Source organism: Capra hircus, chromosome 14, assembly GCF_001704415.2.
Source record: "Capra hircus breed San Clemente chromosome 14, ASM170441v1, whole genome shotgun sequence".
NCBI lineage: Eukaryota > Metazoa > Chordata > Mammalia > Artiodactyla > Bovidae > Capra > Capra hircus.
In genome coordinates this window covers 50,665,461-50,690,325 of record NC_030821.1, presented here as the reverse complement: position 1 = coordinate 50,690,325, position 24,865 = coordinate 50,665,461, and the positions used below count along the sequence as shown (strand labels likewise).

At 38.2% G+C, this 24,865-nt stretch overlaps 1 protein-coding gene across 2 annotated transcripts in view; it reads right to left on the bottom strand.

Annotated features, from left to right (window-relative positions):
* The window catches only part of ARFGEF1 (ADP ribosylation factor guanine nucleotide exchange factor 1), a 132,058-nt gene extending 107,685 nt beyond the window's left edge, over nt 1-24,373 (bottom strand). Inside the window, exon 1 of one of the 2 annotated variants that reach the window (XR_001919147.1) lies at nt 23,860-24,100. Coding sequence is in view for 1 of the 2 variants with exons in the window: in XM_018058435.1 (XP_017913924.1) it covers nt 23,860-23,983 (124 nt within the window). In the remaining variant the exon portion in view is untranslated. Of the gene's footprint in view, nt 1-23,859 lie in introns of both variants that reach the window. The other variant, XM_018058435.1, reaches the window with a different exon arrangement.

Genomic DNA, 24,865 nt, shown 5'->3' with positions numbered 1-24,865 from the left:
TCAAACCAATTGATGCAGAAAAAGCATATGACAAAATTCAACATCCATTCATGATTAAAAAGAAACTCTTAGCAACCTAGCAATAAAGAAACTTCAGGAAGTAACTATAAAAAACTTACAGCTACCACCAAGTTTAATGGTGAAAAACTGAATGCTTTCTCCCAAGATCTGGAACAAGGCAAGAATGGCTACTGTCACCATTTCTATTCAACTTTGTACCAAACATCCCATTCAAGTCAATAGTACTAGGAAAAGAAAAGTCACACAAATTGTATAGAAATAGATAAAAATGTTCTTATTCACAAATGACATAATTATCTTAAAAAAAAATCCCAAGAAACCTGGAAAAAAACACTTAGAACTTGCAAGTGCATTTATTGTGCAAAGTTCAAACACACAAAAATAAATCTAATTTCTATATACCAACAATTGGAAACCAAAACTGAAGAAACTATACTATTTATAATAGCTCTCCCCAGAATAAAATTCTTAAGTATAAACCTAACAAAACAAGTACAGGATGTATACTGAAAGAAATAAAAGAAAAAACTAAATAGGAGAGACGCATCATCATCATGGATTAGAGAACTCAAAGCAGTAAAGGCTTGTCAATTCTCTCCAATCGGTCCACAGATTTAAGCCACGGATAGTAACAGTCCAGCAGAATGTCCCATACGTAGATAAGGGAATGACCTATGTAACTACCTATAAAATAAAAAAAGCAATGTAACATTGAGAGAATAGATAAAATAATTCTAATAAAGAATAAAGTAGGAAGAAACAGATTTCACTGTAGGACTTTAAAGTCACAATTAAACAACGTGGTACAGATAGACACAGAGTCCAAAAAAAGACACACAGAAACATAACAAATTGTTTTTTAACAAAAGTGCAAAGGTAATTCAATGGGAAAAGGACTATCTTTCCGACAAATGGTGTTGGACCAATAAGACACAAGAAAAATTAAATTGGACTTAATAAAGATTAAAATCTTTTGTTCTGTGAAAAACACTGTTAAGAAAATGAAAAGGTAGCTACAGAAGACATTTGCAAATCACATATCTGACATAGGTTTTCTGTTTGTATATACATATTTAGATGTACAGAAAATAAATTTACTTTAAAACTTAAAATTCAATAGTAAGAAAATAACCAGATTTTAAAAAAACTGAGCAAGACTTAAGACATGTTAAAGGGATATATGCATGCCAAATAAATACACAAAATGACGTTCAACATCATTAGCCATTTAAGAAACACAAATGAACACCACAATGAGATACTGCTATACCCCTATTAAAATAGTTTATAGGGACATCAGCAAGAGTTGGTGAGACTGAAACAACTGAACTCCTGGACACTGATGGTGGGAACGTAAAATGGCATGGCCACTTTGGAAAACACTTTAAAAGTTTCTTATAAAGTTGAACATATACTTACCATGTGACCCAGGAATCCCACTCCTGGGTACCTAATCTAAAGAAATGAAAACTTATGTTCAAATAAAAATCTATACACAAATGTTTACAGCAGCTCTAGTCATACTGCCAAAAACTGGGAACAACTAAGATGTTCTTCAGTGAGTGATGGATAAACAAACTGTAGTACAACTATACAGTTGAGTATTACTGAGCAATAAAAAGGAACAGACTATTAAAACATCCAACAATCTAGATGAATCTCAAAGATATGCTAAGTGAAAGAAGTAAGTCTCAAAAGCTTGCCTTCACTGTACACAACAGTCTCAAAAAGACAAAACTGTAACGATACAGAACTTGCCAAGGATCAGAGATGGTGAGAAAGGTATAGTCATTAAGAGATATCAATACAGAAAATTTGGGGGTGCTTGAACTGTTCTGTATCTCAGTTTTGACAGAGATTACATAAATCTTTACATGGATTAAAATTCATGGAACTGTACAGTAAAAAAAAAGTCAATTTTACTCTATGTTAATGAAAAATATAAAATTTAAAAAGTTAAATTGGATGCTCAGGCCCATGTTTAAACTTAGTGAATAACGACGTCCAGTACTGTGATGCAGATGGTTGCATTTTTAAGATGCTCCACAGGTTATCTTGGTGTATAGCCAAGGATAAGAACTATTACATAACTTCTTAAATTTGATTTCTCCATTTTTCTACTTCATTAGGTTGGCCTTCATCTCTCATCAGGCCTACTGACTCCTCATCCCCATTCCTGAGCCTTATTAGTGCCAGAGTGACCTTTACCAGGATAAAGTTCAAGCGCGTTAGCATGGCACACAAGACTCTCCAAGATCTGCTCCCTGTCTGTCACTCTCACCTCTCTGCATGCCCTCCCTTGAGTTCCACAATTCAATAATAAAAGAATACTCTAAATCCCCTGAAGTGATCTGCTATTTCACACCTCTAGGCTTTTGCTCAAACCATACCCTCTGTCTGGAATTCTGCCCCACCAAGAATTTGTCTGGCAGACTTTTCAGAGCAGCTTCCATGACATGTTCTGTGTCACTCCCAACTGAAAACCTTCAGTGGTTTTCTGCCCACGCTCACCACCACTTACACTGTCCATGGACCTCATCTCCATTCCTGCCTCATGTTTAAGACCCTTAAAATGCCAATCTTCTGGGTAACTGTCTCCCACACTTCATGTTTTTTTGTTGATCAAACCTTTACCTAATGATGCTCCTCCCTCCCCAGAATTCTTTTCCCACCCATCTTTTCCTGGCACATACCCATTCATTCTAGGAAAAAAAAAAACAGCTGTCAAGTCCAAAAAACCCTTTTGATGCACTTCCAAGCTAAAGTAATTATACTTTTCTATCCCATACCTCCCTCTGGTTATCACTATCACCAACGCTTACCTCATTACACTGAAATTATTTTGTGTGTCCATTTCCCTCAACTAGCTCCTTAACAGCAAAGGTCATCCTCTTTAAATTTCTATTTCTCAAGTTTAGCTACTCTGGAACAAATAGGTACTTAACAAATGTTTCTTGAAGAAAGAGTAAATGAGAGTAAATTTCCTGGGCAAATTAATATACATCTCCTTTTCTCCAAAAGGACCTAAGTGGTTCACTACATACTGGTAACAGCTAAACTTCTCTTTACAGCTCAGCGCGCTCTCTCTCTCTCTCTAGCTTCTGTCATAAACAAATAAAAAACAAAAGTTACTAACAACTGTCAACAAAATGAAACCTTTTTTCTTAGATGCTCCATATGCACCTCAAACTCATTTTAACCTTAACTGAATCCATTTTCTTCCTCAATTCCTGCTCTCAAATGTGCTTTATTCATATACTACCATTTTTGGTGAATGAAATCAAACAGACTGAAATCCCCCATTAGAAACCTCAGAATCATCCTAAATGCCTTCATTTCCTTCATTTCTTATACCCAAACAGTTAGGAAGTCCTGTTGGTTTACTGAGATCTAAGCTCTCAATACAAGGCCTTAAGTTCAAGCCCCTGCCTCTTCAAAACTGGGCTATGGCAAACGTTTATCAATACAATGAGGAAGTTGGGGAAGCCAGAAGGCCACAACTAGAAACAATGCAGGAAATGGGAAATATGTTTGAAATTAAGAGATCAGCAACATACAACAACCTTGTGTATATACAGACTGCTATATCAGAACCTCATGGGAAATGCAAACCAGAAAACTACAAAAGATACACACATAAAAGAGAAAAAACAACCCAAACAACAATAAAGATGGTCATGAAACCACAAGAAAAGAGCAGAGAAGAAAAATAAATAAAACGAATCCAGATTGGAAAAGAAGTAAAACTCTCACTGTTTGCAGATGACACGATCCTCTACACAGAAAACCCTAAAGACTCCACCAGAAAATTACTAGAGCTAATCAATTAATATAGTAAAGTTGCAGGATATAAAATTAACACGCAGAAATACCTTGCATTCCTATACACTAACAATGAGAAAATAGACATTAAGAAAACAATTCCATTCATCATTGCAACAAAAAGAATAAAATACTTAGGAATAAATCTACCTAAAGAAACAAAAAGACCTATATATAAAAACTATAAAACACTGATGAAAGAAATCAAAGATGACACAAATAGATGGAGAAATATACCATGTTCATGGATCCGAAGAATCAATATAGTGAAAATGAGTACACTATCCAAAGCAATCTATAGATTCAATGCAATCCCTATCAAGCTACCAATGGTATTTTACACAGAACTAGAACAAATAATTTCACAATTTGTATGGAAACACAAAATAACCTCGAACAGCCAAAGCAATCTTGAGAAAGAAGAAGGGAACTGGAGGAATCAACCTGCCTGACTTCAGGCTATAGCACAAAGCTTCAGTATCAAGACAGTATGGTACTGGCACAAAGACAGAAACATAGATCAATGGGACAAAAAAGAAAGCCCAGAGATAAATCCACGCACCTATGGACACCTTATCCTTGACAAAGGAGGCAAGAATATACAATGGAGGAACTGGAGGAATCAACCTGCCTGACTTCAGGCTATAGCACAAAGCTTCAGCATCAAGACAGTATGGTACTGGCACAAAGACAGAAACATAGATCAAAAGAACAAAAAAGAAAGCCCAGAGATATATCCATGCACCTATGGACAACTTATGTTTGACAAAGGAGGCAAGAATATACAATGGAGAAAAGACAATCTCTTTAACAAGTGGTGCTGGGAAAACTGGTCAACCACTTGTAAAACCATGAAAATAGAACATTTCTAACACCATATCCAAAAATAAACTCAAAATGGATCAAAGATCTAAATGTAAGACCAGAAACTATAAAACTCCTAGAGGAGAAACATAGGCAAAACACTCTCTGACATAAATCACAGCAGGATCCTCTATGACCCACCTCCCAGAGTAATGGAAATAAAAGCAAAAATAAATAAATGGGACCTAATTAAACTTAAAAGCTTTTGCACAAAGAAGGAAACTATAAGCAAGGTGAGAAGACAGCCTTCAGAATGGGAGAAAATAATAGCAAACGAAGCAACTAACAAAGAATTAATCTCAAAAATATACAAACCACTCATGCAGCTCAGTATCAGAAAAATAAACGACCCAATAAAAAAATGGGCCAAAGAACTAAATAGACATTTCTCCAAAGAAGACATACATATGGCTAACAAACACATGAAAAGATGCTAAAACATCACTCATTATCAGAGATATGCAATTCAAAACCACAATGTGGTACCATCTCATGATGGTCAGAATGGCTGCTATCAAAAAGTCTACAAGCAATAAATGCTGGAGAGGGTGTGGAGAAAAGGGAACCCTCTTACACTGTTGGTGGGAATGCAAACTAGTATAGCCACTTTGGAAACAGTGTGGAGATTCCTTAAAAGACTGGAAATAGAACTGCCTTATGACCCAGCAATCCCACTGCTGGGCATACACACCAAGGAAACCAGAATTGAAAGAGACACATGTACCCCAATGTTCATTGCAGCACTGTTTATAATAGCCAGGACATGGTAGCAACCTAGATGTCCATAAGCAGATGAATGGATAAGAAAGCTGTGGTACATATACACAATGGAGTATTACTCAGCCATTAAAAAGAATACATTTGAATCAGTTCTAATAAGGTGGATGAAACTGGAGCCTATTATACAGAGTGAAGTAAGTCAGAAAGAAAAACACCAATATAGTATACTAACACATAAACATGGAATTTAGAAAGATGGTAACAATAACCCTGTATGTAAGACAGCAAAAGAGACATAGATGTATAGAACAGTCTTTTGGACTCTGTGGCATAAGGCAAGGGCGGGATGATTTGAGAGAATAGCACTGAAACACGTATATTATCATATGTGAAACAGATCGCCAGTCCAAGTTTGATACATGAGACAGGGTGCTCAGGGCTGGTGCACTGGGATGACCCTGATGGATGGGATGGGGAGGGAGGGGGTTCAGGATGGGGGACAGATGTATCCCCAAGTCTGATTCATGTCAATATATGGCAAAAACCATCACAATACTGTAAAGCAATCAGCCTCCAATTAAAACAGATAAATTAAAAAAGAAAAAAGAGTAAGGGGGGGAAAAGACCTACAAAAACAAACTCAAAACAATTAAGAAAATGACATAAGGAACATACAGATCAATAACTACCTTAACTAAAAATAGATTAAATGTTCCAACCAAAAGACACAGACTGGATGAATGGATACAAAAACAAGACCCATATATATGCTGTCTACAAGAGACCCACTCCAGACCTAGGGGCATATATAGATTGAAAGTGAGGGGATGGAAAAAGATATTCCATGCAAAGAAGAAAAAAAAATAAAGAAATAGAAATATTTATTGAATATTTTTATTCAAGCAGAAATAGTTATACCAGACAAAACAGACTTTAAAATGAAGACTGTTACAGGAGACAAGGACACCACCCAATGATCAAGGGATCAATCCAAGAAGCTATAACTAACTATATATGTACCCAGCATAGGAGTCCCTCAATATATAGAGCAAATGTTAATAACCATAAATGGGGAAATTCACAGTAACACAACTAAGAGTCGGGGATTTAACATCCCACTTACACCAACAGACAGATCATCCAGACAGAAAATCAATAAGGAAACACAAGCCTTAAAGGACAGATTATGCCAGATAGACTTAATTGATATTTATAGGACATTCCATCCAAAAGCAGCAGAATAGTTTCTTCTCCAGTACACATGGAACATTCTCCAGGACAAATCACATCTTGGGATACAAATCAAACCTCAGTAAATTTAAGAAAAATGAAACCATATCAAGCACCTTTTTCAACCGCAACACTATCAGATTAGAAATAAATTCTAGGAAAAAACCTGTAAAAAACACAAACACATGGAGGTTAAGCAATGTTACTTAATAACCAATGGATCACTGAAGAAATCAAAGAGGAAATAAAAAAAACACCCACAGACAAAATGACAATGAAAATGCAACAATCCAAAACCTATGGTACACAGCAAAAGCAGTTCTAAAAGCAAAGTTTATAGGAATACAATCCTACCTCGAGAAACGAGAAAAATCTCAAATAAATAACCTATCCCTCCACCTAAAGCAACGAGAGAAAGACAAACAAAACCTGAAGTTAGCAAAAGGAAAGAAACCATAGAGAGCAGAAATAAATGAAACAGGAACAAAGAACACACTAGCAAAGATCAATGAAACTAAAAGTTGATTCTTTGAGAAGATAAAATAGATAGACTTTTAGCCAGACTCATCAAGAAAAAGGGGAGAGAATTCATATCAATAAAATTAGAATGAAAAAAGTTATAATGGACACCACAGAAATACAAAGAATCATAAAAGATTACAAGTAACAATATGCCAATAAAATGGACAACTTAGGAAAAACAGATGAATACTTAAAAAGATATAACCTTTACCAACAGTGAACCAGGAAAAAACAAAAAACATGAATGGACCAATCACAAGCATACTGAAATTGAAACAGATTAAGAATTTTTCCACAAACAAATCCAGGACCAGATGACTTTATAGGTGAATTCTATCAAACATTTACAGAAGAGTTAACACCTAGCCTTTTGAACTCTTTCAAAAAATAGCAGAGGAAGGAACATTCCCAACCTCATTCTATAATACCACTCTGATACCAAACCCAGGCAAAGATATCACAAAAAAAGAAAATTACAAGCCAGTATCACTGATGAACGTATACTCAAAAGCTCTCAACAAAATACTAGCAAACACAAATTCACAATACATTTAAAGGGCTGTACAGGACTTTCTTGACGGTCCAGTGATTAAAACTCCACACTTACAATGCAGGGGGCATGGTTTGATCCCCAGTTGGTAAAGTTTCACATGTCACCTCGCACAGCCAAAGAAAAAAGATCAGACACTCCGATCAAGTGGGATCTGTCCCAGAGTTGCAGGATTCTTCAATATAGGCAAAATCAAAGTTATAAAATTTTTAGAATAAAAATCATATGGTTATCATCTCCATAGACACAGAAAAGGCTTTTGATGTCCATTTATGATTTAAAAACAAAAACAAAAACTAAAAACTCTCCTGAAAGTGGGCTTAGGGGCTTCCCTTGTTGGTCAGATGGTAAAAAATCTACTTGCAGTGCCGGAGACCCAGGTTCAATCCCTGGGTTGGGAAGATCCCCTGAAGAAAGAAATGGCAACCCAACCCAGTAATCTTGCCTGGAGAATTCCATGGAGAGAGGAGCCTGGCAGGCACAGTCCATGGGATCTCAAGAGTCGGACACAACTTAGCAATTTAAACACAAACACACACACAAGGACCAAGACAACGATGTCCACCCTCACCACTTTCATTCAACACAGCTTTGGAGGTCCTAATCATGACTATTAGAAAATAAACAGAAGTAAAAGGAATCCAAATTGGAAAAAAAGAAGTAAAACCATCACTGTTTGCAGATAACATGATACTATACATTGAAAATCCTAAAGATGCTACCAAAAAACTACTAGAGCTCATGAATGAATCTAGTAGAGTTGCAGGATACAAAATTAATACACAGAAATCTATGCATTCCTATACCCTAACAATGAAAGATCAGAGAGATTAAGGAAACAATTCCATTTACCATCACATCATAAAGAATAAAATAGCTAGAAATAAACCTACCTAACCAGTCCATTCTAAAGGAGATCAGTCCTGGGTGTTCATTGGAAGGACTGATGTTGAAGCTGAAACTCCAGTACTTTGGCCACTTCACGTGAAGAACTGACTCATTTGAAAAGACCCTGATGCTGGGAGGGATTGGGGGCAGGAGGAGAAGGGGACGACAGAGGATGAGATGGCTGGATGGCATCACCAACTCAATGGATATGAGTTTGGGTGAACTCTGGGAGTTGGTGATGGACAGGGAGGCCTGGCGTGCTGCAGTCCATGGGGTTGCAAAGAGTCAGACACGGACTGAGTGACTGAACTGAACCGAAGGAGGCAAAAGATCCGTACTTGAAAAACTATAAGACACCGATGAAAGAAATCAAAGATGATACACACAGATGGAGAGGGAGACCATGTTCTTGAATTGGAGAAATCAATATTGTGAAAATGACTATACAACCCAAAGCTATCTACAGATTCAATGCAATTCCTATCAAATTACCAATGGCATTTTTCACAGAATTAGAACAAAAAATTTTACATTTTGCATGGAAACACAAAAGACTCTCAATAGTGAAACCAACCTTGAAAAAAGAACAGAGCTAAAGGAATCAGGTTCCCTGCCTCATACTATACTACTGAAGTAATCAAAACAATATGATACTGGCACAAAAACAGGAATATAGATCAATGGAAAAAGACTGAAACTCCAGAGATAACCCACGCACCTGTGGCCACCTAATCAGTGACAAAGTAGGCAAGAATATACAATGGAGAAAAGACAGTCTCTTCAATAAGTGGTGCTGGGAAAACTGGTCAACCACTTGTAAAAGAATGAAAATAGAACACTCCCTAACACCATATACAAAAATAAAATCAAAATGGATTGAATACCTATCTGTAAAGCTGGATACTATACAATTCTTAGAGGAAAACATAGGCAGAATACTTTGACATAAATTGCAGTAAGATCTTTTCTGATCCACCTCCTAGAATAATGTTTAAACAAAAACAAATAGGACCTAATTAAATTTAAAAGCTTTTGCACAGCAAAGGCAACCTTAAACAAAAAGACAACCAACACTGCAAATGAAGAGATGGACAAGGGTTTGTTCTCCAAAATATATAAACAGCTCATGCAGCTCAATATTAAAAAACAAAACAAAACCAACCCAATCAAAACATGGGTGTAAGATCTAACTAGACATTTCTTCAAAGATAACATGCAGACAGCCAAAAAGCACATTAAAAGATTCTCAACATCACTAATTATCAGAGAAATGCAGATCAAAACTAGAACAAGGTATCACTTCACATCAGTCAGAATGGTCATCATCAAAAAAGTGAACCCTCCTACATTGGTGGGAATGTAAATTTGTACAGCCACTATGAAGAACAGTATGGAGGTTCCTTAAAAAACTAAATAGAGCTATAATATGATACAGCCATCCCATTCCAGGGCATATATCCAGAGAAAATCATAATTCAAAAAGATATATGCACCCCAGTGTTCATGGCAGTACTATTTACAATAGCCAAGACATGGAAGCAACTTAAATGTCCATCAAGAGAGGAACAGATAAAAAAGACGTGGTACATATACACAGTGGAATATTACTTGGCCATTAACAAAGAATGAAATAATAACATTTTCAGCAACATAGATGGACCTAGAGATTGTCATACTGAGTGAAGTCAGTCAGAGAAAAATATCATATGATATCACTTTAACATGCAGAATCTAAAAGAATGGTACAAATGAACTTACAAAACAGAAAGAGGCACAGATATAGAAAATAAATTTATGATTACAGTGTGTGGAGGAAAGGAGAGGGATAAATTGGGATTGACATACACACACTATAAGATAGATACAACTAGTAAGGATCTACTGTAGAACATAGAGAACTCTACTCAGTATTCTGTAATGACCTATATAGGAAAAGAATCTTAAAAAGTGGATACATGGATAACTGATTCACTCTGCTCTACAGAAATCAACAAAAGATTGCAAATAAAAGACGGTTCAGGAAAAATATGTTAAATCACAAAGATGAATAAATCTGTACATCTAGCTTCACAACATGCATCATTATTTTCTAACAATTTTTTAGAAGTAGAATTTAAGATAAAAGGAATGAGAGGAGTGGAGATGAAGGAGATAGGAGGAGAGGAAAAAAGAAACAGGGAAAATAAAGAGGTGAGGTAAGACCAATTTAAAAAATATATATATATTTCACTTTATAAAACACTGTATCTGAATGTATTAGCAGAGCTGCTAGTCTATCATTTTCAGCACACTTCTATTATTTAGCACATTTCTATTATTTCTATTATTTCACCCTATTTACCTAGGGTGAAACTTGTAATCTTAACTAAAAACTTACAATTGCTTCTTTGAAAGCTTATTATCTCTGCCTAGAAATTCATAGGATATTTTTTTTTTTCTCTTTAATTTTAAATAATACTGCTAGACTGAAACTTGTAAGAGTCTCTTTACATTGAGTTTTCTTCTTTCTGGGATACGGCAGTTTTCATACATAGGTGTTTCTTGGTGAAGTTTTCTTTATTATGTCTTTGATTATTCTTCTGTTTGTAATTTCCAATTTTTAATTTTCTTGTTCTGTGTTTAGGAAACTATTCATGTGGAATAGTTTTGGTTTCTGTCCTCCATACCTGTGCTCTTTTCTCTCATTCTTTTAGTTTCATTCATTCCTCCCGGGTCTAGTAAGACTACTATCAATACGGTTTTCCACAACATAGTAAATTTTCCTCCATTTCTACAAGTTAGTGGTCATTTGGAAGGTCACATCAAAGGTTGCTAACCAGATGTCAGATTACCCACTGATTCTCTTTAAATTGTTTCAACAGCTTTCAAATATGTCTTTATGAAGGTTTGAGAAGGAGAAAAGAAAAGAGAATCAGGTAGGAAATGAACATAAAAGGAATGGTTCCCATAAAATGAACTGAAATACTGCGATTTTTTTTTAATGAAAAGTTTAGGATAAAAACTAATTTAAAAAAAATGGAAAAACTGAGGAAAAGCAAACATTCTTGACATTTAATTTCCAAACTCAAAAGATTTTTGTTTTTTTAATTCATCTTCTGGAAAGCCAAATTATTAACAGTGACTATCCTAGACAAAATACTTGGGGACATTAACTTACTGAATCAACAAAATATACATTAAGAACCTTTGGTCAAGCAAACTAGTGAGAGATAACTTCATGACACAGAACAGCAGGAGGCATACATAAATGGCAAAAATCAAAGCTCCTTATTTGTCATAATGTTATAAATGAACAATTATACAACCTTAAGAAATGTTAAAAATAAAAAACTTCACTAAGACCAAATTAAAAGAAACCAAGTGTAGAAGCATTTAAAAAAGATATTCAATTTGACATAAAATCCTAAACTGTTCAGAAAATATTCATGAATGTTAATTTTAACTTAGTAATAAAACAGAAAAAGACTAATCTTTCCTAAAGACATTTTTCATTCAAAACAAGAAAAAACAAACAAAAAGAATTATAAGGGTTATGATTTGAATGCCGAACTTTATTATAAGGAACCAGACTGCAGCATTATTGATCACCTAATCAAGTGTGCTTTTTGAAATGTACAAGAAAGTTTAAAAAACTGAAAATCTTTGCTTTGACTATTTCAAAAGGAAAACAACTCAATGAAGATATGACCACATACAAAAGCTTTGGTTCTGGCATGTTCACTAACTTTGTAAGGAAGCATATGCTGCACACTGGGGCTTCCCAGGCGGCAGGTACAGTGGTAAAGATCTGCCTGCCAATGCAGGGGATGCAAGAGAAGCAGGTCTGATCCCCGAGGTGGGAAGATCCCCTGGAGTAGGAAACGGCAACCCACTCCAGTACTCCTGCCAAGCAAGCTCGTGTGTGTGTGTGTGTGTGTGTGTGTGTGCGTTGCTACACATTACTAACAAAAGTACCTTTCTTTCTAATCTGCCATTCAAGACTTCCCCAACAGCCATAAAAATGAGACCTGAGATGGGAACAGAGAATAAAATACTTTTTCACTTCATATATCCAAACACAAAGATTCATCACTGCATTTAGGAAAAAAGTACATTCTGATAATGTAAGTTTACCTTCTGTCCATGTCTCTCCTGGCAAAATAATCTGCAGACACACTATTTACTGTAAAACTTCTGTTCTCTAATCATTATAAAATACCCACTGTGGGAAAAGAAAATTTAAAAAATACCCATTTTGGAACTGGTATATGCTTTAAAAGCTTAATTATTAACAAGTTCTAATTTAATTATTAACTGGTATCAAACATATTACATCTTATTTCTGTTCTATTAATAGGTTGGTGCAAAAGTAATTGTGGTTTTGGACCATGAATTTTAAATCATTATAACTCATTATAACTAGGGTCAAACACATCTTTATCAATCAAATTAGGAACAATTACAATCAACACATTTTTGCCAATGAGAAATAAGTTTATTTCTGTAGCATGAAAATATGTGCTTTAGGATTTGATGAACTCTTGGAAAACTTTTCCTGCATCCTGCTGGTTATGGAAGCATTTTCTCTGCAAAAAGTTGTTGAGATGCTTGGAGAAGTGGTAGTCAGTTGGCAAGAGGTCAGGTGAATATGGCAGATGAGGCGAAACTTCACAGTCCAATTCATTCAACTTTTGAAGCACTGGTTGTGCAAGGTGCGGTAGCGCATTGTCGTGGAGAATTGGGCCCATTCTGCTGACCAATGCCAGCTGCTGAATCACTGCAGTTTTTGGTGCAGCTCATCAATTTGCTGAGCATGCTTCTCAGATGTAATGGTTTCGCCGGGATTCAGAAAGTTGCAGTGGATCAGACGAGCAGCAGACCACCAAAGTGACCATGACTTTTTTTTTGGTGCAAGTTTGGCTTTGGGAAGTGCTTTGGAGTGTCTTCTCAGACCAACCGGCGACAACCGGTTGAAAATCCACTGTGAAAATCCACTTTTCAGTGAACGTCACAATCGGATTGAGAAATGGTCCATTGTTGTTGCATAGGATAAGAGAAGACAACACTTCAAAGTGATAATTTTTTTGATTTGCAGTCAGCTAATGAGGTACCCACTCATCGAGCTTTTTCATCTTTTCAGTTTTCTTCAAATGCCAAACAACTATAGAATGGGCAACCTTGAGTTCTTTGGCAACTTCTCATGTAGTCGTTAAGAGGATCAGCTTTGATGACGACTCTCAATTGGTCGTTGTCAACTTCTGACGGCCAGGCATTGTGCTCCTCATCTTCAAGGCTCTCATCTCCTTTGCAAAACATCTTGAACCACCACTGCACTGTATGTTTGTTAGCAGTTACTGGGCCAATGCACTGTTGATGTTTTGAGTTGTCTCCACTGCTTTACTACCCATTTTGAACTCAAGTAAGAAAATTGCTTGAATTTGCTTTTTGTCTAGCATCATTTCCATAGTTTAAAATAAATAAACATCAAGTAATAAGTCATTAGCAAAAAAAAACAAAGCGAGAAATGCACATTAAAATGATGTATAACATAACCACATTTAAGAATGCATTCCAATATCAAACAGCAAATTTCAACAATGCAAAAATGTAATAACGTTTGCACCAACCTAATACCAGACGATGCATGTTTTCCATCTCCATTTCTAAAGATACAAACAAGCACATTAGAAATCACAATTAAGCTTTTGCTTAGCACTGCATTGAATACATTCTCAATTATGTAAGAATTAACACTTAAGAGACTAGAAGCATGAGGACCCAATAAAATAGATGAAACAAAATAACCAACTTATTCCCAAGTGTAATAATACTTTTTATCTGATACACAAGAATAAGGTAAGAAATGCTGATTAAGTATTATGTTAATAAGTCACTAAGAGAATATAAAGACAATATTAAAGAATAAAGAAAATCCTAAAATTATTTGGGAAAGAAAATCAAACTTTATAAAAAAGTTAAGGGGCAATGAGGACTCGTCAATCATATTTGATACAATTTAAGCACTAAACAGAAATACTGGAATAAGATGTAATAAAATGCTTTTCTAACTTAGTAATTGCTTTTCAATACCTGATTATCAATTCTGAGACAAGGTGAACTATTAAATATAAAACTCTATACCTTAATAAATATCAAGGAAAAAAGTATGAAAAAAATTAATAAAATTTATAGAAAACAAAATTATACTTATCCTAACTATAAAAAGGCAGTTTTTATGTCTTTGATTCCTACTTTTAGGACAAAAAAGAAAAAGTGCAAAGAAACAATGAAAAAGAATGCTTACAGTAAAAATAGATCAAAATCAATAATCTAAAGAGGATGAATACCCTGACTTATTTTCCTCATACTCTGCTGTATATACAGTCATACCCAGCACAACTGTATTTATGATAACTTTGCCTAAAGAACGAGAACCGTAAGTGACCACACTCTAATACCCCAGTGAGTTCCATCTTAATGTTTAGATAATTCTGCATACCTAACAAAATGCTCAAAGAATTTTTGCAGGGATTACTGAAAGAAAAATCTGTGAAGCGAATTTTATATGTAAATACTCCCAAAGTCAAAAACATTTAAATAAACGACATCTTATTAAAATGCTAGGTAGGAAGACACAGATACAGCATATGAAATAATGAGACTATACAACCAAAAATTATGACAATTACACAAAAGTTACATTTGTATACTTATAAAATAAGCCACTGAGATACACAACCAGTTATTTTTAGGTTAAGTCTTATTTGTAATTTCCCATAAGATGACATTTTAATAAGATCTTGTTTTCATTTCAATTCTTAAAATGATCTGAAATGCTATGAACATTAAGAAAGAAAGCACAAGAGAGTAGTGTATTTGTACAGGGATAGGACTACAGAAACAATGAAAGCTAGCCTGCCCAGAGTCCTTGGGAGTCAGAGCCCAGCTGAATTTTTCAAAGAGCTCAAATAAAAATCTTACTTTAAAATTTGGTAAAAATCTTCAAAAGACACAGAGAAATGCACAAGAATCTGTCTGACTTTCTAGGTAGAACATACAATAAAATGATTTTTTGCATGATGGACTCAGGGACACCATTATGAACACACAGTACATAAACACCCCAAGACTCACTGAAACGTACAGAGCAATATTTTCTTCTGTTGCTGTTGGTTGACTGTTTCTCTCTCTTTTATGTATTTTGTTCTTATCTTTTCTTAGCATGCCTTTCTTTCTGTGATTGCTCTCTTATCTCATTTTTTAATTTGTTACTTGTAAACAGTTCTGTGACTTAGGGTACAGTTCAGAACGGCCACATTAAGCCAAAAGGCACACACATTCCAACTGTACTAAACACAGCTCTAAACCTCAGTTTCTTCCTTTGCAAAACGCAAAGAATAATAGCACCAGAGCGCACAGGATTGTTCTGACAACTAACTGAGATATAGCTAATGAAGTACTTAATTGGCAAAGAACTTGGACTACAGTAAACATTCAATAAATGTTAGTTATTTCTTTTCCTCCTATTACCGCCTCAAATTAAATAGCTCAACTTTTGGAAGAATTTATCTGTTCATGTATATGTATACAAAGTCTGGGGGAAAAAAAATGCCTCAAAAAGCTAACACTGTTTCAATGAAATAACTTCATCTTAACTAGGATGGCTAAAATCAAAAACAGAAAATAAAAAATATTGACTGGCAAGGCTGTACGAGAAAGCCAAACGATGCAGTTACTTTGGAAAACAACTTAGTTTCTTTAAAAGTTAAACAAAGTTATCATATGACTCAGCAATTCCACTTCTAGGTATTTATCAGAAATAAAATATTAGACCTGAATAAAGATTTACACTTGAATATTCATAGCAGCATTGTATGTCCAACCCAAATGCTTATCAACTGTGCGAAGACAAGCAAAAAAATAAGGCACATCCACATTATGGAATACTATTCAGCAAAAAAAAAATATATATATTGATACATGCTACAACAAGAATGAACTTCAAAAACATTATGCTGAGTGAAGTCAGGCATGAAAGACCACATATGTATAACACACAGATTTCCAGTAAAGGCAAAGACATGGATTAGTGGATGTCTGCAAACTGGGATTAACTGTAAATGGGCATGAGGGCCCTTACCGGGGTGATGGAAATGTTCTAAAACTGGATTTGGTGATGGGTGCACACTTCAATGAAATTTAGTAAAAAATATATTTTAAATGAGCATATTTTATAGACTGTAAATTGTGACTTCAATAAAACTTTTAATAAAGGTAACAAGAGTTACCTCTATTGTGATGGATGATTTTTTCACTCCTAGTTCTACTTTTGAAAATGGTTTGAAGAAAAGGATTTATGTTTTTACAAAAGTAAACTGCCAAATGTATTGGACTTACATGTAATTAAAAGTAAACTGAGTAAAGGCACAAGGACTCTCCTATGAAAACAGTCCTTGGCTTTGCTTGCTTACATTTTTACTGATTAATTTCGTAGCAAGGTGTGGACAGATGAGTGTTATTAAACAGCTGATTAGTGAATTCTTATCAAAAGTAGAACATAAAACTTTTAATTAAACACTTGGGCCCAGGACTCTTTTACTAAAAGAAGTTTCCTAAGACTCACGAACATTAAAGCCTGAGAATAATTCCTTTCTAAGTTTATGAAAGAGATCAAAGACAGTATTTTATTATTTATACACGTTTGGTCTTCTGAACTCATATGCAGATTTTCTTTAAGAAACACTACATGATTCAAGGCTGGCTGAATCCAAGGATGCGGAGTCATGGATAGGGAGAGCCGACTGTAAAGTTACACTTGGATTTTCAACTGCTTGGAGGGAGGGTGCCCTAACCACCATGTTGTTCAAGTACACTCTGCACTCTAAAGAGAAGCTCAAACAAATCAAAGTGGGTCTAAAGTCAGGATAAAGACAACTGTTATTAACAAACTACCACAAACTTGGCTTAAAACATTAGAAATTCGTTTTCTCTCAGTTCTGGAGGCCAGAAGTCTGAACTAAAGGTGTTAGCAGAGCATTTCACCAATGAAAAGCTCCAGGAAGAATCCTTCCTTGCCCTGTCTCAACCTGGTGACACCTGGCATCTCTTGGCTTCCAGCAACATAACCTCGATCTCTGCCTGCCTCCATTTCCACATGCCTCTCTTCCTCTGTGTGTCTCTGTGTTTCTCCCTCTACATAGGACACCAGTCACTGGACTTAGGACCTACCCTTAAATCCAAGATGATTTCATCTCAAGATCTTTAACTGATTACATCTGCCAAGTTCCTATCCCTGAAAAGGGACCAGATCAATTGTTTACTGTAATTGAAACAATGTGAAAGACGCGCTCTCTTAGGAAAAAACCTCAGAGAAAAAACTGACAAGTCAAATCTGAAATTGTTTTGTGCCTTCTCACTAGACTATGTTCTATCATTTTAAGTGTGCCTTTTTCTCAGTAGAAAATATCCTATTATTATCAGCAGGAAATTCTATCATTAAAAAATTCTAAAATACACAAAGAGTTGAATAAAATGTTTTACTAATAAGTTTTCTCTCCTGGTGTTCCCCATCACAGTGAACGCCTTCTCCAATAACCTGGTTCTGGTTCTGTTTGTTGTCAGGCAACCAACCCATGAGCAAATCCTGTCAACTCCAAAGTATATTCCAAGACTTCCCTGGTGACAGTGGATGAGAATCCGCCTACCAATGCAGACGGTTTGAGCTCTGGTCTAGGAAGAGCCCATGTGTTGCAACTAAAACCATAACCAGTCAAATCAATGAATATTAAAACAACAACAACAACGAAAAAAAGAACTGAGGCTTTGCGTGTGGCACCCTGTGCCCCACGGGAAAAAAATACATATTTCAAATGCAACCAATTCTCATTCCCTCCACCACCATCAGCCTAAATCACTATCACCTCTGGCCAAAGAGAGCCTTTTTACATGTAAACCTGCTTTGTCACCCCCTGTAAAACTCTCCAGGGACTTAGAGCACAGATGTAATAAAAGCCAAAGCTGCTCTCCTCTCCTCCTCCCTCCTCTCTCTCTAGCCATACAAGGTTCCTTTCATCCTGGAAGGTACGGAGCACAACACCAGCATCACTGTTCCCTCTGCCTGTGAAACCCAGGCCATCTGAGAAACTGGACCTATCACGTCTCTGCTGACATGTCACCTCCTGAAAAGGCCTTTCCTGACAGCCCTACCTATACTTGCCCCCCGGCCATTCTCCCTTTACCTTTCTGAACTATTTCCTCAGATAATAACAATTATCAATGTGACAATACATCAGTTTTTTACTCTCAGCCTCAACTAGAAAATACGTTCCATGAAAGCATATTTGGCTCACTGCTCTATGCCCAGCGCTGAAACACTACCTGGCCCATACTAGTTCAACCAAGTATCTGAATGAAGAATGTACTTAACTTAGAATGGCAACAATAATTTGTTCATGTGTTTCCCCTTTTCAGATATTCCCTCATCCAATCTGTGATGAATATTGTGACAAATATTCCCCCAAATTATTTCCCATTCACAATACATTTTTACTCTGGTTTGAAACAATAATTACTGACAGAAGTTTCTCTACAAGTTAAACACTAACACCGGAGATGAGCAGTTGCTTGCCATTAGACAGGATAGGAAAGAAAGAGCTAGAAACCAAACGGCCCTCTGACCTGATACCACTCTGTCCAACTACACCTCATTTCTTCAGATACTATCAACAAAACTCCTGCTTTCCAAAAACATAAGAATGGTTCCCTCAGTAGTTAGGGCCATTCTATCTGCATTTGGTTTTTTTCCCTTGAACAGTGTCCCAAAGTAAATTTCAAGGAACAACGTTTCCAAGGGGTGTTAACAGATACTGAAAAGGGTCAAATTTAGGGAAAACTTCATTAACAAAACTGAGCCAGTTTTTTTTCATAGAGGACTCTTCAGAATTTTAACTATGTTAATGTGCAGTATAAATATCCACAATGGAAAGAGTATATACACTGTAACCCAAACTTATTTTTTTCCACTCAAACCTAATATACTCTTTCAGTCACTTCATTCATCACGCCCTTCTTTCCTAGCTACCTCAAAAATTTTGGCAGCCTGACTTACTGAAAACACTTTATTTTAGATATCAAGGAAGGTTTAAAAAGAGACTTGCTAATGGATTTAAATTATAATTAAGACAATTCACTGTCTGCAGGGTATTATTTGAGACATAGTCATTTTCTGGTAAATAGTTAAGAGTGACAAGAATTAATAAAATTACCAGAAGTAGCATAAAACTAAAATCAAATGCACTCAAATAATCCTGCCCCTGCCGACTCATACTTCTTTTTTAGAACGCCAGTAACCAAAACAAGGGCGAGACTGGAGGTGCAGAACAAAGCAAGTTTTGTTAAGTTTCTAGCCTAAATATGATATTGATATCTACATTTCTGGAAAAGACTATAAGCTTAGATAACAAACTCATAAAAAAAATCAGCAGGATCACTTTAGAACATGATGAACACAAATTCACACCCTATATGATGCAAAAATTACTTTCCTAGCAATCCCTCTTTTTTGCCATCATTCCCCAGTATCTCTGCAGGGACCTCAACCTTAATGCTGCCTCTGCAGGCCTCCCTTGCCTCTAAAACCTTCTTCTGGTCACCTCTCTCACTTCTATTCTCTATCAGTGCCAGCTTCCAACCTTGAACTCACTCACCCTAACATTTGCAGGATATCTTCACAGATACTCAACGTTAGAGGCAAAAGCTGAACTAGTCATAGCCCTAACATCAAAGAAACTCTTGAAACTTAGAGGCCCAGCTGGAATACGGCCCAACTGCACCCTCCCCTCCCTATAAGACAAACAATGCTACCTTCAAGCCCAATCCCTCAACAATCCTAAATTCTTTAAAACTAAAAATAGTTCAGCTGTTGTCTCATCTGCCAGCAGATGGCCAGACTATTTTTAATTCAGGATTCTAGAGAGCAGGAATGGATCAAGCTAAGCTAGGGCAGCCTGGAGGCCCTGACTCTGCAAAGTTCAGTGGCTGCTGCAGAAAGCTGGTGTGGGGCAGGTACCAAGAGAGGGCAACCTGGAGCTGTTCCTGGGCCTGTGCGCTTTACACTGATGGCAACAACATAGGTGGGAGGGATTTTGGTGTTTTGGTTTTTTTTAATCACTTTACTTCAAACTAAAGTCAAGGTGAGAAGGATTTTGTTTTTTCTTTTTTTTTTTTTAAACCACTTTACTTCAAAATAAAGTCTGAAATGTAAGATAATTTTACAAAAGTTTCCAATAATCTGCTTTAAAGTTTTCATTATCTTTCTTTACATGAAAATAAAAGCTCATTTATGTGGTGTTTTTGAGATTGGGTTTTGTTTCAATGAAGTAAAATCTCCCCTTATCTAGGTAAGGTTTCCAAAAAGCTATATTGTGACCAAAGAAAAAAGAAAAAAATACAGTATTCTTAAGAACATGAGATGAACTGTAATTTCATGAGTATAATTTACAGAAAATCAATTTATTATAGGTCATCTTACTAAAAGGTAACTGAATTTTGAATACTAGTGCTCTGAAACCTACTCACACACCACTAACATGATTTTAAAACACAAAAGGATTAGATGTATTTTCTTGTTCCCTTTAGCTATATGGTAGGTGCTCAGTAAAAACGGGGGTGGGGGGTGGGGGGAACGACACACAATAAATGAAGGCAGGTATATTTAGGTGGGTTATTTACAAAGTCTGTTTAGAAGAGAGAGCAACACCCACCTCTCTACCACTACCAGCCAACTCCTACCCACTCACAACCCAGAGATAAGGAATGACCAAACCAGGCCATTCCAGTTTACTTTCCCATCCAGCTTGCTAGCCATACAGATTATCAAGAAACCAAAGGTGGCCTGACCCAGGTCTCAATAGTGAAGTGGAAGAGGGAGGTCTATGACAGTTTCCAGGGATGCATTTGGGGATACTATCTACTACAGGACATTATACTTTCTGCAAAGATAAGTGTCATCTCTATTAAATTATGTTTGGGTGGTAATGTACACGGATGACTAAAAGGGAAGAAACAAAGGTCATCAGGGATTAATTATCATGAGATTGCTCAATGAGATTTTGTAGGAGACTAAATGCAACTATGAAATACAAGGAAAAAGCCCTATATGTCTCAAGTAAAGAAAGTACTCTGGGACATTCCTCACAAGCTTCTGCTAACTATGTGGAAGGGACAAACAAGTAAAAACTGGCAAAATCTGAAATAATCTTTGTAGAGCCAAGGCAGACAGGAGCAAGTAGTCCCTCCCTCTCAAAACAGCAAGGACCAAGCCATTGAAGCCTCTAAAGATGCCAATCAAGAGTGACAGGAATACTCTCAATGTACAAGTTAACAAAACAATTGTGTTCACATTCGTGGCACATTAGAGGGGAACCTAACATTACAACCACTATGTTCACTATCCTAACTAACTGTACAGAGAAGGAAACTGAGGCCCAGAGACCTGACTATGCTGCAATGTAACAGAACTGCAATTTAAAGCCAGGATCTGAGTCTCCTTCCAGTAAGCATTCCGTTTAGAACAGATACTTATATTAGCATTTTGAAGACGGGGAAAAAAAAAAAAAAAATATATATATATATATATGTATACACACACATAACACTCCATTTCCTTAGTCTAATACTCTAATACTTATACTTTAGTATATGAAAGGTATATTTTAACAGAGAAAATCTGACCTCAAAAACTAAAACTTTAGTTTGAACTCTTAACTTCTTTAACCTACAAGTTATTTAAAAACCTACACATAACAATTTTTTAAAAAAACTCCCCAAATCACTCCTTCCCTCATCCTGCTTCAACTTAAGTATGTCTTTTAAGACCCAGCTATAAATTCAATTTTTACCACTGTACAACATCCTCTCATAAATTTAGAATAGTCTTTTGCTAGCTACAAGAATAACAAAAAGTGAACTTCTGATCCATGAAGGGATAAAAAAAATTTTTAATTCATTATACATAAAATTCAAAAAAATCTAATGAAAATTTCTTCAATAATACTTCTCACATCACTTTAGAGGATCCAAAAAGGAGATAAAAAACCGCTTATGACAGTAAGTTAAAAAGCCTTTTTATTTTAATAATTAAAAGGCAAAGTTGCTTTTGAGCTATCTTGACCCTTTAGCATACATCCAAGTTATTCTGGATTTTTGCCCCTTTTAAGAATGCTTTTTTCCAAACCCACTTAACACGCTTCCTTTTCTCGTCAACTTAATCTAGTCTGTTTCCAGCGCTATAAACTAAAGCCAAGCATTAGGAATTCATCTTTGCGTTTAACGTCCTGGTCCTTCCTTAAAGGATTTCATTCCTGATGAATGCAAAAGATCCATCAGTGGTCCCCCTTTACAATTCCTCATCTGCCAGTCCTCGCTGTAGGTATTGTTTGCATTTACCCTGCTATGGGCTTCACGACACTAGATCCCTTTCGTCTGAACTGTAAATCACAATTCAAGCTCGCGAGCAGCTGTCACGGCCCAGACATGTGGCTGGTGGGTGTCATTGTCTTGTTCATTTCCCCCGTTCAAAGCCTCCCTTCCTTGTCACTAAAGCCAGCTTATCTAAAGGTCCTTTCCTTCCCCGCTTTTATCTCGCCACCCCCACCCCTTAACCTCAGGTCTTGTTCTTCCAGGTCAGCCCAGTCGGATACAACATTACTCTCTGTTTTTCCCGTGGCGGAGGCGCAGAGATGTCAGTACAGGCTGCACCTCTCGCAAACCCCTTCTCGACACTGTCAACAAGGGAACAACTTCAGCCTCTCTTCCCAAAGTACCACGCTAAACTTAAAGTTATTTGAAATTACGAGACGGAACCCTTCCCACGCCCCATCTTGACAAGTCAGCTCCACCTCAATCTTCTCAGCGAATAAACAGCAGCCCCTGTCCTGCCTCTTCACAAAGGGTGATGCCCCGGCCGCACCGCACGGTCCACCAACCAAACCTTCGCAGATTCCCCAGGCGACCCCCGCCACCCCCCAGCCCGGCCGCGTTACCGGGCCCGGCTCACTGCCATTCCTCCTCCACCCTGCCCCTGCCCCGCATCGAGCCGAGTTACTGTCAACTCCTGCCACGCAACCCCAGAGCTTCGCCTGGCCTCCCGGAGGTCAGTGGCGCCGGCCCAGCTCGCCCCCGGCGACCCCACCTCCCGCGCCGGCCTCCCTCCCCCCGCCCCGCACCCTCCCCACCCCCATCCCTCGGGCCTCCTCCCCGCTCACCTAACGCCACCTCGCACGCTTTGCGCAGCTGGGAGTGATGCGCCTTCTTCACTTCCTTGTCGGCCAAAATCTTCTCCAGGGCCCGGGTCAGGAACATGTTCTTCGTCTTCTTCCCCTCATACATGGACGCAGAGAAGGAGGCGGCGGCTCGTCCGACCCGCGGATCCCAGCGGCTGGAGGGGAGGAGGACGACGACGAGGGAGAGGAAGAGCCGAGAGAAAGGAGAGGGGGTGGCGGTGGAGAAGAGGAGGAGGCGTGGAGGGCAGCGGCGGGCTCAGGAAGGGGCGGGGGAGCTGGGCCGGCTGCGGGGCGGGCGAGGGGCGCGCAGGTCGTAGCCGTCCCCCAAAGGGCCGCGCCCGTGGGACCTCTGCTTCTCCCGGCCCGGGGGTCGCTTCCCGGCCCCACCACCACCACCTTCCCCCTCACTCGCCCCTCCGCCCGCGAGACGGCGAGGGAGCCCAGCCCGGCGGCCGTCAGGCTGGGGGACCGAGAAACGAGGCGGCGGATCAGAGGCCCGGAGAGAGCAGGGCTGCTCTGGCTCCTGTGGGGACGAGCACCCGCCGCGGCCGCGGACTGGCCTCCATCACCGCCGACCTGCCCCGGCCGCCATGTTGGGAGGAAACGACGCGTCACGCAGCGGCCGAACGGCTGCAGAGGAGGAAGCGGCGGCGGCGGCGTTGGCTGCCCAGAGCTGCCGCGGCGCCGGGAGGCAGGGGGCGGAGGGCGGCGCGGGAGGAGCGGCTCGAGCCGCAGCGCTACGGCGGCCTGGCGGGGCCTCGCCTCCTCCCGCGTTCGCCTGCAGGGCGGCGCGGGGCGTGGCGGGCGTCCTGCGGCGCCGCGCTGGGCGCTTCGGGCTCCGATGACCCCCGGCGCCGCCGAAGCCGCCGAGCGGACGCGGCTCCGGGCTCCGCTGCGGGCGCTTCGCAGACTTTCCAGAGTGCCCGTGGGTGGGCGCGCGCGCAGCCCCTTCCGCCCCGGGACTCACGGAAACACCCTCAGGGCCCGA